This window comes from Pelmatolapia mariae, linkage group LG23 (genome assembly GCF_036321145.2).
Source record: "Pelmatolapia mariae isolate MD_Pm_ZW linkage group LG23, Pm_UMD_F_2, whole genome shotgun sequence".
Classification (NCBI taxonomy): domain Eukaryota; kingdom Metazoa; phylum Chordata; class Actinopteri; order Cichliformes; family Cichlidae; genus Pelmatolapia; species Pelmatolapia mariae.
The window spans coordinates 18,879,357-18,897,198 of record NC_086246.1 but is presented as its reverse complement, the minus strand read 5'-3'; the positions used below and the strand labels follow the sequence as shown (position 1 = coordinate 18,897,198).

Genomic DNA, 17,842 nt, shown 5'->3' with positions numbered 1-17,842 from the left:
AGAGATAAACAGAGCAGGGGTTAATGTGTGGAGTAAGAAAGGAACAGTCACTAAAGTGTCCCAGCTGCTTTTAATCTTAAAATATGAAGATGAATTCACTTCTGTGTTTCAGACTTAGACACAGACAAGCGCTTTGTATAAAATCCAAACTGCAGTCCTGATATCAGAGTGGATACAGTAGGTCAATCTGGGTTTCCATTTTCAGATGCCTGACAAGTGCGCACAAAACTCCAGTGTACTGGCTTTGTGTTATTTATAGAGGAACGAGTGTCCCAGGACATTCCGAATTTGAGCGATTGTCCGCGGGTATCTCCGGGGAATGCCGTCCTTTGGACTCACTGGATTTGAGTGATTATTTTGGATACGTGACAGAGGGGACAACGCCGATCAGGTGCTGCGGATTTGTGGGGTATTTATTTTGGGAGACCTGGCAGAATTTATTTTATGAGGTTTATTGAAAAGTATGATGCCCGACCATGAGTGCGCCAGATTAGTGCTACAGCAGTAGCCTGCTATGGTTACTTTTGGCCATTGTGGTCCATCAACAGGCTCGGTTAGAAGTCATTTGAGTCACTTTAGGTGGGCCGGATTTGTAATGGCTGCAGGATGCCAGCTATTGTCACTGATGGATTTGTGGTGTGTCATTCTTAGCAGGTTGAGTGTGTCTGATTTATTTTAGTTGGCTAGATGAGGTGGCTTTGTTGATTATATAAGGCAATGTGACAGATGGATACTTCAGACTGAGTGTATTTTTGATATTAGGTCATAGGGATGGATGATGGCTACTCTAGATTTAAATGATTGATTTAAGTAGATTGGGAGCTTTTGATTCACAGTAATTTAACACTGACACCACTGGTATCTGAGTTTGGTAGCTCTTCTGTGGGCCTTTTGACCCCTGAGGAGGAAACTCTTTATCTAAGCGGTGCAGTATCCCTGGGATGTGAAGGATTCAGTGTTTTGCTTGAGGATGCCTCAGCAGGCTGCAAGAGTTATGAGATTAAGCCTGGATGTCTGCAGGATGTACACTATGGTGTCTCCAGCCAAATGTTCTGAGTCACACTCTGGAAAAGGTCAAAAGAACCAAATCAAAAATCACTGAAATCTAAAATCAATCTCACATCAGTGCTTTTGGCTACAAAAACATGGCATTTGCAGGATTTACCCTGTGGGGTCTTTGATGCCTTGTGCACTCATGGTTCAGGGTGGGGCTGAACACATGCCTCTGCAAGGACACACATGTTTAACTGTGGGACATGTGCTACACTAATACACCCACTGGCATAAGCCTATAAGGCCATGAGTAAAATTACTCTTTAAGAAAGGCAGCTAAGAGATTAAACTTTGCCAGCCAAGAACTCAGACTTAAACTTAGAGTTTAAATATATAAATATATAGTTAAAAAATAAGTAAAATACAAAATATCATTAATGGGGGGAAAAATAATCCAACTTCTAAGGTTTTACATATCAAGACACAAAACATTAGTTAGTTCTTACCAGGTCTTTAACTTTCAGCAGACTCTTCTTTACATTGTTGCTTCAGTTCATTGAGCTCTCTTAACGTCACACACAGCGTTTGAACTGGGTTGAGGTCTGGACGTTACCTTCATTCTTTTCTTTTTTTCATTGTAGATTTGCTGCTGTGCTTGGTATTACTGTCCTGTTGTATGACTCAGTTTTGACCACGCTTTGTTTGTTGGACAGATGATCTCAGTTTGACTCTAGAATATTTGGTGTTCACATGAGTTTGTCGTCGACTCAATGACTGCAGGGTGTCCAAGCCCAAATCATCACTCCTCCACCACCGTGCTCACGGTTGGTATGAGGTGTTTGTGCTCATATGCTATGTTTGACATTTGCCAGATGTGGATCGATGCATTATGGGAAATTCACTAACGCTCACCCTCCTAATTCCTATGGAACCAGTAGGGGTGTTGTTGTTCATCTTAGGTTGTATTTATCTCATTTTAAGGTAAAGACCAGATAATATTTTATTATGTCCTGATATGTAAAACTTTAGAACTGATACAGGGTGTACTGCTGTAACATCAGTATCAAATTCCACACAGAACTTCCACAGATATTCGGTCTGAACATGAGTTTTTCCCAACAGATATTAATTATTAAGATGGAATAATAATATTTATCTGATGTCACAACGAGCTGAAAGATTTCCTTGTTTCTACGGCACAAAGAGAGAAATAGAGAACAACAAAAACATACTAAATACTCAGAAAAATATATTAGCATTGACAGTGGACAAATTGCAATTCCTAACAATGGCATTAGCTCAGAATTTCACAATCAATGTAGCACAGGAAAAATCACTTTCCTGTATGTGTCATTTGTTGATCATTCAGGCTGACATGTTTCCCTACAGGCTCAAACAGGCTTTCCCTTCCTTCATGTCAGGACCGATCATGTCACACATACAGCAACTCTGTTGCCTTGCACCTTCTAAAAACCACTAAAATGTAAAGAAACTACTGGATCAACTGTATATAAATGACACAATTTTTAGCTGTTCAGCTGACAGCTCATATATATAACATGTGACATCAGCACCTACACACAGTCACACACACCCAAACATGCATCTCCCACTGCCATTTAAATATTAAAATCACTGCATGTCTTAATTGCAGACATTAAAGATCCAAACAAGTCATTAAAATTAGATGAGACCAAGGTGTGTGTGGTCTGTGCATTTGGAGCAGCCTTGTAATCACATTAGGCTGAGTGCGTTAGCGTGAATACTGATGAAGAACTCGCTGTGTGAGAAATGCCAGGACATGCTTTGCAACCCTGCTCAGTAAAGGATTGATGATTAATTTTAACTTGGCTAAAACCTGAGCTTGGCAGTCCTTTCAAGATCTTTGAGGTGTACTTCATCCGCTATTGAAAGCAAGGCATTTCACATATTTAGCCCCACTGGTGACGAAGGATTCGAGTATATATTGTCTGCAAATGCTCAATAAAACTTTCCCAAAACCACCCAAAGATCTCTTTAACCCACCTGAGTTTCTAAATGTGATTTTTCGAAATCTAATCTTGGCTTCTGAAACACGTTAATGTCATTAGCGTGAGTCAGAGAAGAGAGCTGTTGCTGTGTGTCAGTTGTTAGCATTGTTCCTCAGAAGCCCATATCAGATAAAGCCTGCTCTTAGACAGGGCCTCTGGGGAAAAGCTAGTTGTGGGCTTCTCCGCATAGCTGGCTATATCTGGAGAACAGAGAGCAGGAAGAAAGAAAGAGCGAGAGTGAGAGAATGTGTGTGAAGCCGCCAACAGCAGCATTAAGTCTTCCAGTGTAAACACAGCTGATGGGGTAAACCCTTCCTCCATCCCTCTTCACCCCTAAAATGCCCTCACCCTCTGTTATCCTCTATTTGCCCATCTATGCATGCATCCATACATCAACATGCATAATTAGGACAACTTTATTGACAGAATGACAAAGAACGTTTTGAAAGCCTAATGAATGCTAGGAAAATCTGCTAACATGTAATCAGTTAGCATGTATATTAGTTCTATGATGAAAGGCAGCTGCCTTTTGTTAGCGAATGCTTACGTAATACTTATTCTATGAAGTATATAAGTATATATTATAGACTTATCCACGACATATTATAGAATTCTTCTCCTGGTTCCAGTACAAACTTCACAGCCCGGTCATTTCATCATCCTCCCAGTTCCACTAACATCCACAAACCACTGTGTGTGCAGTATTTCAGGAATTCCACTTACATTTTCAACAATGTGTGGTTATTATGTGTGAAGTAGCTGTGAGATGAGTGAGTAACTGGAGCTTTGTTGGGCACATCAAGAAGTGGTCACTCTTGGATGACACGGACTATCTGCTCGTTAAATGATGACATATCAGCCGTGCTTCTGGGTCCTATAGCTCAATATGAATTTTTCATGTACTAGTGACTCACCTGGTGTGACAGATGGATCATCGCAGATGAAGTTGACTGAATGGTCTGTTTTTAGCATCTTTTTCCTGCCACTCGTCTCTGCCGCTCAGAACCTTCCCATTGACTTCCCATTCGTCCTCCATCTTTGCTCTTCTAATGTGTTTATATTATCCTAACCATAGCTCTGTAGCTAGACACCAGGTAGCAGACCATTGTATGCCAGCTAGCCCAACGTCAGTAACCCTACAAACATTGCTGCTGTTCATGTTCACTGCAGTTATTCATGCCCAGGTTTATTAACCGGAGGACTGGCCTCAGACATTTAGTCTGATTTGATGTTACAATTAAAAAAGTGTGTCTGTTTTTATCTGAAGAGTGTGTAAATATCTGGTTTCAACTGTATATTTGATGATGTTGGTGTTTGGCTTGATTGTCAGCACAAAGAGGGAGAGAGAGGAACAGAGAGGGAGAGGAGAATGAGGACAGAACAGAGATGCAACAAGAGCAGGTGAGACACACATGTTAGTCAAATGGTTGTTTACCAAAAGTATCACCGTATCATAGGTACTCATGTATCTCGTACCTAGTGTTTCTTTTTAGGTTTGTTAGTTTTCAAATTCTATATTTATTAAGTTATGCAGGCTTGTTTGCACAACAAGGCTAAATAATTATATAAACTTTTCTCAATCTAAATAGTGGACTTTGGTAGAATTAAAAAATAAGTGTAGTGCAGGTCTATGATGATTTTTAGTGCTACTATCATCTAGTTCTGATTCTGGTTCTGTCTCAGTTAAGTCCTAAGTAGTCCTGATTTTGAACTGTTGTAGTCCTGTTTTAATTCTGGATCAGTTCTGTGTCTGGTTGAATTGGGGTTTAGTCCTCGTGTCTTGATACAGCCCCGACTTTGTTCTGCCTTGCTGCTTAATTAAAAAACTAGTTTAAGGTGTCCTGCAGATGTGATATATATTTTTCCCTATATGAAGTCATTCTTTTTTGAACAAAACTCAAAACAGAGCCAATTAATCTTTCAGTCATTTCTAACACCCCCCCCCCAAATCCCACATGCATACTACCCTTTAGGGCTAAGCCCCGGGTGTATCAAATGTCTGCCTCCGTGAAAAGTGTGACACAAACCAGAAATTGAGGCTGTTAGCCTTGAAAGCAAACGTTGTGCTTTACAACAGAAACCAACACTTTAATCAAAAAGCGCAACTTATACTCCGAAGAGGGACAATCTCTGTTTCTGGTTTGAGTTGCAACTTTCAAAGTTTTACCACTGTGAATAGTTGACAAGTGTTTGCAGACAAATCTGCAGCAGTTTGCAAGCAACTAAAGCAATTGCAAAGAGGTTTTTAGGGCACCACTAAATACCTCTTTATCACCAATTTCTCTTAGCAAACAATCAGGAAATATTGAGCAGGGGGTCTCGGATTAGCCTCTTACCTGTGTGACTGAGGCCTAATACTGACTTTTTGTTGTCTTCTGAATATTGTTGGGGGGTTTTTTTTTCTTCATTTTTTAGGGGATCTTCGCCTGGATTAAAATAGTCCACGGACCAGCTCCAGCCAGCTGGCTGTATTTTGCCTAAGTGCAAGGTATGGGGGTACCTGTCGCCCTTTATTTGATTTTGGTGGCTAGCAGAATGGTACAGAAATAACTGCAGTGGTGATGAGATCTGCTTAAAGACAAGTGTTCATTACAGGTTTAACCACAAGCGCCTCCACTGAAATCTCTGGAAGGTGCAAACGTGAGTGTGAATGTCTGTCTGTCTCCATGTGTTAGACCCGTGACGGATTCTACACATGCTGTTGTTAATTTAGAAAATGCTTCAAAATATCTCATAATTAATTGCCAGGTTAGATTTCAAGATGGCTGCCAAGTGTCAAAACTTGCATATGTTGTTGTTGTCTTTGAGCTGCTGTCATTCAGATCCAACACTCAGGGCCTGTGGATGTACTTCAGGTCATTAAAATTCATTATACAGTTTATGAAAAAAAATCTATAATACAAGAAGTTCATCCTCTGGGGAACACGAAAGCTTCTACTCAAATATATTTTCTTTGTATGTGTGCAGCGAGAATTTTGAGTGAGTGCAAAACCTTAGACTGCTAGAGAAAGGCCCAGCTGTGTTCATTACAGGTTTAACCACAAAAAAAGTTTTAAGTGCAGTATTTTCTTTTTGCGTCTCTGTTTAGAAGAGCAAATCTCTGACTTCTGACTGGTAGCAGCAGCAGCTCTGTCTGTTTTCTCTGCCCTGCTGGTTTTTTGTTTTAATATGAGTCAAGCTGTTTCTTTCCCTCTGAATCTTTCTGTCTTGCTAGTCTTGGGTTAGAGCAGTCTGGTATTTCACCATGTAAGGCTGCAGAGCTGCACCACTCTAGGGATTTAAAAAAAAAAAAAGGAGGAAACTATTTTCCTAGCGTAAGAGATTTTATAATTACTTTTCAGCTGGACATAAAGTCTATGTGTGCTCATGAAGGCAAGACAGAACATGATGATGACAATGAAAATTAAGTGCAGAGACACTTAATCTACCAGATAAACGCAAATATTTATCATCACTTTCAAAGGACTTTACATAACAGGAGAGAAGTGATTATTTTTGCCAAGAGTGTTATTTTTAGACTTCCAGTGACAGCAGTGGGCTCAGTTTTAGGAGTGTTCCCACTCCCACACTTCCACACCTGGAGGCTGTCCAGTGCAGCAGGAGCTGGATCTGTCCACAGCTGAAGAGCTTTCTCAGATGTGCGAGAGCCTCGCTCAAGAGCACCTCGGAGCTGCAACTGATTTGTGCATTCCAGACTTAGATTTATCCCTTCAGTCCTGGCATCAAACAAACACAAAGACACAATGAGCTCTAACCCTCAGTCGGCCACTGGCACCTCACCACTGCCGAATGAAAGCCCGCCTGCTGATTATCAGCAGTAATATTCTGCTGCCAAAAATCTGTCTATACCTAGCATATGTCAAATATATTTCACATTAATACATCAGCTTGATACCAAATTCTTTTTTGTCCTACATATGCCAAAGTAGGTCAGTCGACTAGATCAATACTGACTTTTTAGAGCAATTACTGATAGATTTTTAGTTAGTAGTTTGAAATCTACCTTTATGGCAACTTCATCAACTCTAAAAAGACAATCTGCACTGTATCTGTCATTCCTCTAACTACATAGTTATTGGAAAAAATACCTTTTAGGCTTCAATTTTAGTGTTGCTGTCAGTGGTTAATTCACCTGTCCTTGATTTCATGAGAGTGTATGTATACAGTCTATCCAAACGTGATAGTATGTCAAGTGTTTGGACACCTTTAAAACTCAGGTGATCGAATATAACCCAAGAAAATTGAATGTATTGATTTCCATATTACTTTGTACTATTATAGTTCTGACAACCAGCCCTGTTTATCTATCCATAGCTGCTGGACAGTGCATTATCATCTGGCTACTGGCTTTAAAAAACAATCAGCTCTTCTGAAAATTTTCCGTCACCGTTGCAGTCAGCGCAGTCGGTTTCTCCACCTGATACTTTCCAGACTGCCTTTTAGAGATGACAGTCATAATTTTTGACTGTTTGACAAGTTTTCTCCACTGTTACGAAATCAGGGTCGCCAAAAGTTTTCATCCAAGGTAGCAAAGGATGTCCCAGGTGCCTCCAGACAGTCCTGCAGGTTAAATGGGGCTAACCAAAGACTTTCAGAGGTTACTAACCCTGCATGACTCACGACAAGCAGGCTTAAAAACAATCTGTTAAGAACACTCATAATCTGTACATTCAACAACATCTGGACACATGTAGTCCCAGGATAAATGGCTAATTTTGGATTTCAGAATGTATCAGGAAATAATGTCCCAAGTACAGCACGTCCACTACTCCTTAGATTTAAATTCAGTCTATTTTCTTACTAAACTTCCTTTTCTTATGATTTTGTGCACAACAAATTCTTCTTCATGAACAGTTCTGACTGTGCTTTTGACTCTCGGCTAATATTATTTTATTATTATGTTAATTTCCTATTTACAAATGTTCCTGAAACAGTGGAGCTGTCTCCCAGAGGGAGGATCAAGGTTCCATTTCATGTTTAGGAAAAATACAGCTGTCATAAAAGATAGAACTATCTGCTTACCCGTGTTCTCGGATTGTTTGAAGCGTGTATCCGTGTGGAGTAGAGACCAGCAACATCAACAAAGCAGACTTCCCAGTACGTGACTGACAGCCTGTTTACATGCTGATTCCCCATATAAGGCAGATGCAATGCTTTCTGGGCCACAGCGGGGGGGTTATTTTTACTTTTTACAGACTTCTTTTTGAAACCTTGTCTCGACTGATTTCTCCAAAGTGGATGATGCTGTCCAGGACTTCACACACTTTGCAAACACACACACACAATGATAAAAATACTTTTCTTTAATGAAATTCATACAATGTCAGGTAGTCCCAACTTCACAGCTAACGAATTTAAAATAGCTTCAAAATGAATGGATCTGATAAGCAGACTAGCTTTCACAAGTATTACTGTGACACATTAAATTCACATCCAGGCAAACAAATCTGTTTTTTGTTCTCCACCAGCTGCAAAAGACAGAGTTAGCGAGTTAAGCAATAGAAGAGAAATAACTTTCCCGTGGCTGCTTGAACAATTTCAAGGTCCCAGAGGATCAATACCCGGGCTCTTCAATGATGTGGTCATGGCCAAATGTATACTGTAAATTTAGAGGTGTCATCAGCTGTTCAAAAAGTACAACACATGTGCCAAGTGTATATCAGGCTGCCAGGATAATGAAGACAATAGGGTGGTCTAGGTGTGGTATTTGATCGGAAGCCAGATTTCAAGTGATCACAGGGACGTGTTTGGCCCCTCCCAGCAGCCACGTCATTAATGCATTAAACAAAGGATAAAGTGGCATGGCAGTAACACATAAAGCATCTCTTTCTTCCCAGATGGGCACAGTGCATCAGTACAGGTGTCTCCTCTAAAGCTGGCAAATTTTCCACATTTCCCAAAAAAGTTTCCCAGAAAAGAAATCTGCTCTAGGAGTGTGGCTAATACGTTAGCCATTTAGCCCAGAGAGCTTAAGAGCATTACCATGCTATCCCTGAAAAATTTTAAATGAACAGTAATACTGGATCATCAAAAATAAACTACTACAGAGCCAGAAACAAAAAATATTGTAATGTCTGTGTATATGACTGAGTTGTTTTAAACGAGGGAATGACCTCGCAATCTCAGCTTTCAGCTCTCACCCAAACTTGAACCCTGAAATGCAGCGGTACGTGCCGGTGGCTGCATGTATAATTCAGGAGCCCTAATACAAATTTGGTATCCCCACTCTCTTGAAATCTTTCCTGGGATGTCCTGCCTCTCTCTCTCTCTCTCTCCTTTATTTCTCCCCTCCCTCCCTCTCTCTCCATCTCTCACTGTGTTTACAGCCTTGGAGAGGACGGCATATCTGACATTTCTCTCTCAAACTCCAACCAGCTCTCTTCTCATCTGACAGGTAAGAGCCAGCATCCTCTGAGCTGCTCTTTAGGAAGGCTGACAGAGAGTTGATGATGATAAATGATGATACAGACGGGATAAAAGTCCAGTAGGGTAAATCTTGTGATAAGAAGAGTCATTAAAACGTATTATTATTGGTAGATGAGATTAGTTATTTGAGTCAGGTACTTAACTGGTTAGGGACATAAAGGACATTTGTACTTGCAGAAGTTAAACTGTTACAGGAGATGTTTTATGTTAAGATATTAAGGAGCACGATGTGAATCACTGCTTCTTATAAAGTCACTGCTCACTTACAGTAAATAAAGCTTTGTAGAAAGAAGCAGGGGGAACAGGGACTGGGCTAAAACTCCCAGAGGTATAAACACTTATCCCAGCTTCTTACATTCCTATCTCGAACACATGATTTCATTTAAAAGCACTCAGGAGTCAAATCAACTCTATCTTAATAATACTTAATGCTACAGTACGATATACAATATTTCCCAGTGTGGTCCAGGAGAATTCACTGTATTTCTTTTTTTCTTTTTTTTTGCTCCATTTGATAATCTTATTCTATTTCTAGATGCCTTTCCATTAAAAAATAATAATAATAAGATTTTTAAGCTACTTTTAGATGTATCTTTACTTAATGACCTCTCAAGGAGATACAGTACATGGAGCGAGTTACGCATAAAAAGGCAACACTAGAAAGAAGTGGGTGGTAAGATTTTCTTTCTGACATGTGACAAATACAAAAAACAGTTGGTAAAAAAAGAAATCAATTATATTTAATCATGCTATACAATGCAATATTACACATGTATATATTTTTACATATGTATATTTATGATAAAGTCCTTACATTTTTTGACATTAGGCTGGTTTTTTAATAGACGTATAATTACGCCTATATTCAGACACTATATCTATTTAATGTTTTAGAGTAATATATATACATATATATATATATATATATATATATATATATATATATATATATATGCCGCCAAATTTAAAGTGATTTATGTGAGGTATTGGCTCCCAACAGCTGCTATCAAAGAGTGGGCGCAGCTAGCCATGACCCAATTAGAGTAACAGGTCAACATCAGTAAGCCCATGCATCTGTCTAACCTACATACTTCACAGCTGTCAATCATTTTGTAAGAGGAAATGCCAACCAGCTACTTCTCTTGCAAGTGCTGACGTTGATTACAAAGACAAAAAGCATCGCTAATGACTTATTTTTAGTGTCACTTTAGACTCTAAAGTGGGCAGAAAGTGGCGTGCATGTACCTGAGCGATCTGGCACACAATGACAAAACTTACAGGAGAAAAACAGAAGATTAATTCAGTTTATTTATAAACTATTTCCATCTCTAAAAACTTTATTACCAGTAACATCAGCACCATTATTTTCCACTTCTGTGTTGGTCACACTGGAGAAATCTAATGCTTGGCAAGAACGGCTAACAACAGCTGATTGTGTTTATAGGACAACGCGGCCCTTTCAGCAGCCCAGAGGAGCAATCTGCACTTTAACGGTGATAATCTAAAAATAAAAACAGACTTCTCCTCAAGCTTTGCACGGTAAATAGAAATAAGATAATCAAGTGATTAAATGGACTGTGTTTTTTGCGTGAGCCCTTTTAGATACATTTTAAAAGTAGCAGCAGAATGATACAGTAAAGTAAAACATAGATTCTGCTTGAGTTCATTTCCTAACCTGCTTTACTGAAACTGCAGGAGGAAAAATAATATCACCCAAATGATCTACTGCTTACTTTTTGGGGACTTCTCCATATTAAAGGACGTGGCTAAGATGGGAAATTACAGTTAACCCAGACTCTCTTTTTTTTAATTTGAATTGTTGGAATATTTTGAATTGAATCCATCTGGAGTTGCTTTGAGATTATGGACTTTTGTTTAGGACACAAGATAGCATTCAGCTAATGATCCTTTATCACCAACACTTTTAGAAGCCTGGGAGCTTATTAATAAATATTATAATCCCTCAGGTTTAATCAGTAGCCCTTTTGGGGCTGACACAGTGGCTCATGTGTTCCATTAAACTGCAAAATTACCACTGAAATAAAGGCCACAGCTTCAACCTAAACAAAGGTGTTTGTGAAGTTAGCTAGACCATGTTTCCTGTGACACATTTGGCTCTAAGCCACTTGATTCCATCATATTCCCATTTCATTCTTTTATTTTGGGAATAGTAGTGTGGATTAATCTCTGAGAGAGGAACAGCTGAGTCTGTGTGGCCCTATGAGACGTATAAACAGGCTAAGAAGCAAAGTAGGAAATGATGACGAGTAAAGAGTTTGCTGAAAATAAGAAAATAGATGAATGCACTGTATCAGGATGTAGGTGTGCCTATGTGGACCAAAAAAGAGGAAAGCTTTATATCTACTGTCAACATTTCATTTTCACTCATTTCATGCAGTGCAAATGAGGGTTATTTGCACTCTAGACACAAGAAAGAAAAGCACAGCCTGGCTGACCAGCCAAGGATTAAGCCAAGCAGCAGTGGCTCACTTGTTATCAGACACGCGGTGTGCAGACTGACATACAGAGTGAATGTAATTTCACCTCAAAGGTCAAACTACAAGCTGCACAAAAATGCTAATTTCTCATATAAAAAGTGAGAAAAGGAGGCAAGGAGGAGAGAAAGATGAGTGGAAGTGGAAGGCTCATGACCTCGGGCACAGGATGATTGAGAGGAACTGAGCCGGGCAGGGAAACACCGGGGCGGATGAATATTAATATCTTTAGGTGTAGTTTGAGCTGCTGTCAGAGGGAAGCCCAGAATACAAACTGTCTGTGCAGAAGACGCACAAGCAACGATTTTTCTTGATTGCTTTAGTCCAAACAGTTTGTCTACAGACCACTAGATGGAGCTGAGGAAATACACAGACGTGAAGATTTCATTTTACTGTTTAGTAAAAATTGACATTTTTAGTGATAAATACGAAGTGAAAAAAAAGTTTATTTCGTTTAAAAAAAAACGCCAAACATAATACTTATTCAGGAGGATTGCACATGTATTTAAATAGTTATTTTATAACCTGTATCAACTATACTCAAAAAGCATAGTTGTGTCAGTCTGAAAGCTTTCTGTCATTTTAAATAGTTCTATTTAGCATTATTAGCACTTTGACCTTCAGATCAATCTACTGACCTTGAAGAAGAGGTCAGAGGTCAAATGTGACAAGACATTTTAAATCTTTAAATTGTACTTTTTATATGATGACTTGTAAGAATCAGTAAGTTTTCAGTAAGTTTTAAGGCTTTTTGTCAATTTTTGACCAATAAATCTTTGAGTTGACCTTGAAGACCTCAGTGGACGACATGACCCCGCACCCACACAACGTTTAACCAGCATGAATACAAAACATTTTGAGGTGTTGTGCTTACAGAAAATACCTCAAAACAATAGCCCTTAACCACAAATAATGAGCTGAAAGAGCGCCACCTGTTGACCCAAACCAAACAGGACTTTCAGCCTGTCCCTTTCAGGCCACCCTGAAGCTCCACAGCTGATAAAGGCAAAGGCTACTTCTATGTGGAGCCAAATATTTAGAATCTAATGAGTTTAAAAGTCCAGACTGAACGCAAACGCTCTAAATCATGGGTGTCAAACATAAGGCCTGAGGACCAGATTTGTCTAAGCACAGACTCAGCACAGACAGATTTCTTTCATTTACTACAGCAGCATTATTTTATCACGTAGATAAAGAGACGTACTGCTGAAACCACTCCTCGTTCTCTTATATTAATATATGTCAGGGATTCAATGTGTAGTTAAATCTCTTCACACTGATAGAAAGAGGAGTTTCGCTGGCTGCTTCTGTGGGGTGGAAGAAAAGAAGAAAACTCATAAACAGATGACAGAAAAAGTTCAGCATGATTACTTTCTGATCATTCTTGGTGCATTTGTTTGAGGACATACAGAGAATTTGAAGGATTTATGAGTAACAGTGATTGTTTGTGTTGATCAAACAGCATATGTACGTCCTGGGGAGCTGGTCAAACATGTGCCTGAGATAAAACAGGTGATGATGATAAGAAAGACACATGCAGGACACAATCAGCAATTCTGTGCTCGTCACCCGGCATGAAAACAGCTGATTTTAGTGTCTTTTTCCAGTGTGACCCAAAATCTTTAATCAGGTTAATACGCTGAATTAATGAACTCTGTCAGCCTGTACACACAGGTCATTTAAAGCTAAGACACGGCCGTGTACCGGTCGATCACACCAGAAATCAAACCCCTCAAGCCTCCTTCTTCCAAAGCCACTCTACGCTCCACTTCAGTGAGGTCTGAAGCAAGCGAGCTGGAGAGTTAACCCGTGGGGTTTGAGAAACTGTGTGCACAAGTGTCAACATGTCAAGTGATAATGATTGACTCAGAGGAAGATTACGGGGGTGGAAGGAACAACAGTGAAATGATTAAAAATAGCCATGGCTGCCTTTTTATTTTTATTTTTACAGACACAAGGAAACGAGATTTAAAATAAAAATAAAAATGGCACATTAGAGTTTGAAAGTGCAATTCAAGTATCATAAGCGTAAGTCATAATCTATGCAGTATGGGGCACTTTTCCTTTAGCGCCACCCTGAGGATAAACTTCAAACTTTGCACAGAGGACCTCCAAACTCCTGGATTACCACCCTAACACCTACACCTTCTAGCAGCAAAGCTCTCAGGTTCCTAAGCTGTGTGTAGATTGCTGAGCTTCTTTTTGTAATGCGGGATGTAATGTACAATGTACCCAGCAGGGGTGCGCCTGCGTGGATTTTAATCTTGTTAAAAATAGAAAAGAACTTGGCACAGCCGATGCACAAGTGGGAAGATTTTTCTTTTCTTTTTTTTTCGCTGTGTGCAGGAGCCTCTAATGCGAGAGCACAGTAACCTTGTCACGGTGCCTCTGATCTGGGGAAAGTCACAGATCAGATGACAAAAGGGGATTTAAGCCAGTGTTGAGAGCCTGCAGCTGCACTGTGTGACGTGCTTTTATTTCCTGCTTACGCACTCTGCTTACAATCTACGACCCCCAGCTGATAGGGATGTAATGACAGAGGGGGGACAAAACATATTATAAAGTCATGAGAAACTTCTTTTTTTTCCTCCTCCCTCTTAACAAACATGTCCCAGGACTGTGGTCATGACATTTGTGTTGCTGCCACTCAGACTACACTCCAGCTTAACACATCATCAGGCCCCAGCTGGCGCCTCTTGAGCAGCCATCTTATCATCACACTCTGTAGTGCTGATATGGAAAGGTCACATGAGGGGACGAGGGCCTGGGGTGATTCTGAAATCCCATTGTTCATGTGTGTTAACAGTCTTTCTTTTTTTTATTTCGCCACTAGAAAAGAGAAGATAAAGCGACTGCCACCTGACCCAAGCTCATCTTCAGATCAACACCTCCCCATCCCCCCCATCTCTACAACAACAGGCCCCAGCAGCCTGACCTGAACTCCCTCGCCTCCCAGTCGAGCCGATCAAACTGCAACCGGCCTCCATGGAGCGCGTTCAGCACATGACCAAATCGGCCATTCGCCGAGCGTCTCAGATCGAGGTGAACCCGCAGGCCAAGAGGAACCTGCAGGAGCTGTTCGTCAACTTCACCCTCATCCTCATCTGCCTGCTTCTCATCTACATCATTGTCCTGCTGAGCAGCTGAGAGACACGTGTAGAGAGAGAGTTTGGGCAAAGATGAGGGTTTCACTGATACATGCAGATATATTTTAAAAAAAAAGATAAGAAGCAATAATATAATTGGCATGTATCAGCTTAACCCCGTTTACCAGCAAGGCGCAGAGAAGGATCACAGAGGCATTGGCCAAACTCTCAATTCACAACAAAGCTCAAGGGTGATGTGGGAGCTGATCGGGAATCAGCTGCGCTGTCTGTGTCTCAAGGGAATGATCAAAAGTGACCCGACTCCAGCAGTTTGTAACCTTCACCTCTTCCTGCTGCTCATTCAGATTCACACTGTGCTCGCTTGCAGAGGACAGTGACTCCCGCCATGCACGCATAAGCACGAGTAAGTGCAGCGATGCTGAAATATCAATACATCACCAATGTTTGACTTCTATTTCCCACAAGCCTACCCCCCTTTACTTCCTGTAAACCCCCGCCCAACCCAAACCCCCCAGCAGAAAGATAAACAGGCTGGAAATGTTTTTTTTCCATGAGCGTTTTCACGTCTTTCTTGGTGTGCCGCTGACAGAAACCACAGACAGATCACAGGAAAACACTGAGGTTTCGCTGAGGTTTCCTGAAACTGCTTATTGGTAAAAAAAAAAAAAAAAAGCTTTCAGCAACACAAGTTTAGCAAAAGCTAGCAGGGGGAAAGTCTGAGATGAGCGCGCCTCAAAATGTAATGTTGCTGCCCTAGAAAAGCTGCCATGTGTGATGTCCGTTGAGTAGTTGAGTTGTTGCCACTCTTTATTGGTCCACAGTTACAACAGATGGGCATAGACCCAATCATGGAGGCTACAATTCACTTACATACGCTGCTAAACCTGCTGTCGCCTAAAGCTGTAAACCTACTGGTTTCACTATCACTGACATTCAGATTTCTTCACTGAGGACGTCTTCAGAAGAGAAGAAGATGAAAAAGTTAATAAATTTGCAATTCTATTGAAATTTCAAACTCTGGCGCCGCCCAGTGGTTATATCACAAAAGACATGGTGGATCATTTTAAATGTAAAATTATTTTTACCCTGTTTTTCATCAATTCTGCTGAGAAATTTGACACATATCTTAAATCTACATGGCATTATTTATAAAATGAAGCTCTGTTATCACTGTCTGAACTAATTATGCTGAGCCAGTCAGCTCACTCCCAAAGGTGCAGCATGTCTGCCATTTTATTCAGTGTGTTTCTTACTCTTAATTAACATATATAAACATACTTGATATGATACTTAGAAACGTTTCTAAGTACTGCAGACCTTTAACGAGTGTGTGTGAAGCACAGCCTGAAAGTGACAGTGAAAGGGTTTGCTTTACAGTGTGCTTTACAGGTACATGCAGTCTATACACTATCAGTTGTGAAAGAAAGCTCACTTTGCATGGTGTGATTACACGTAGTGCCAATTTCTTTACTGCAACTAGACTCTGTTTTAGGCGCTGGAATAAAATACCTAATTATAAAATCATGTCATTGCTTTTGAAACGTACTATGACTAAAAATGTTTAAAAAAAAATAATGAGATGCACATAGGTGAGTATGAATTAGTTGTTTTTTTGTTGTCTTGTATGTACGTTTGAAAATATACCACCTGATCTTTAAACTGTGGAACACCAAATAAACTGCATGTCAAAACAATTAAAAGTAGCGTCTGATTTAAGTGACAAATCCTTTGTCTTTATCTGTCCATACAGTCCATGTGCATACTGTTTTGGTTTTACAGCCCTTTGAACGCCTGCCTACATCCAAGAGCTTGTTTTTCCTTGACCTGTGATCACCAGAACATATGAGAAATCTCCACTGCCACCCACAGCCAAGGGACTATTTACCCAAATGTGAATTGAATTCTATTTAAAAAAAATTAAATGTTGTTTCATTTACTCATTTATTATAGATGTTCTATTTAGCAAATACTCAGAAATTGAAAAAATGCATTGATTTATCAGTAATGCTTAAAAACACTCATTACATTATTCAAGTCATTATTATTATTATTATTGTGAAAAACAGTCTGCAAGTCTGAAGCAATGTTTGATTTTTAAGCCCCAAAACATATTGAGAATACGCATATTAATGTTTATAGATGGATAATTTCCCTAATAATTTCAGTAATGTTGAAAAATACCTGGGTGAAAAAGCCTTCTGAAAATCTCCTTCGACTAGTTTTCTCTTAGTTGTTTCACCATTTGTTGTCTTAACTGGATCATAGTTACTTGTAGTGTCAATCAAAAAAACAATAAATCTGAACACCATATGCCTAACAATTGTTTTGAGCATAGTGTTAGCAACAAAATCTGCTAGCTTTGGTCATGGCCACTGAAATAAACACAAGACTCTGAAAAAGGTGTTGACATTTAAAAATCTACATATGTAGGTTAAAAGACAACTGAAAAAATGCTTTGCAGTCTTAAACTTATATAAAAAGACATGTTTATATAAGTCAAAAAGTAAAGAGCAGTTGTCTCCAACTTCTTCTAACCTAGCATACAGTGTATGCTAGCAGCTAGCCGAGGTAAGTTCCTCATTTGGTGGCTTACAAAAGCATGAGGGTTCATTTGGATCTAAATTACTTTTTCTTATTTATAGAAACAGAAAAGACAAATATCTGTAATATCACATTTAACAAACTGGAAATATCCAATTGTGTATTTCAAAATCCTCAAATACTGCAAGTTCAGATATGTGCAGAGTACAAAAAAAGTACCATCAATACTCGGACGTAGATTCAACACAAA

The 17,842-nt window shown here is 39.7% G+C and overlaps 1 protein-coding gene across 2 annotated transcripts; it reads left to right on the top strand.

Moving 5' to 3' along the window:
* Positions 1-287: 287 nt before the first annotated feature.
* pln1 (phospholamban 1) lies at positions 288-16,722 on the top strand. 2 transcript variants are annotated; one of them, XM_063467877.1, is made up of 2 exons: positions 288-391; positions 14,778-16,722. In XM_063467877.1, exon 2 carries the CDS (start codon positions 14,930-14,932, stop codon positions 15,089-15,091), a length of 162 nt encoding a protein of 53 aa, XP_063323947.1. In that variant the 5' UTR covers positions 288-391; positions 14,778-14,929; the 3' UTR covers positions 15,092-16,722. The 2 variants fall into 2 exon arrangements, with proteins under 2 accessions (XP_063323947.1, XP_063323946.1); XM_063467876.1 differs by lacking the exon at positions 288-391 and adding an exon at positions 9,342-9,417.
* The last annotated feature ends 1,120 nt before the right edge of the window (positions 16,723-17,842 follow it).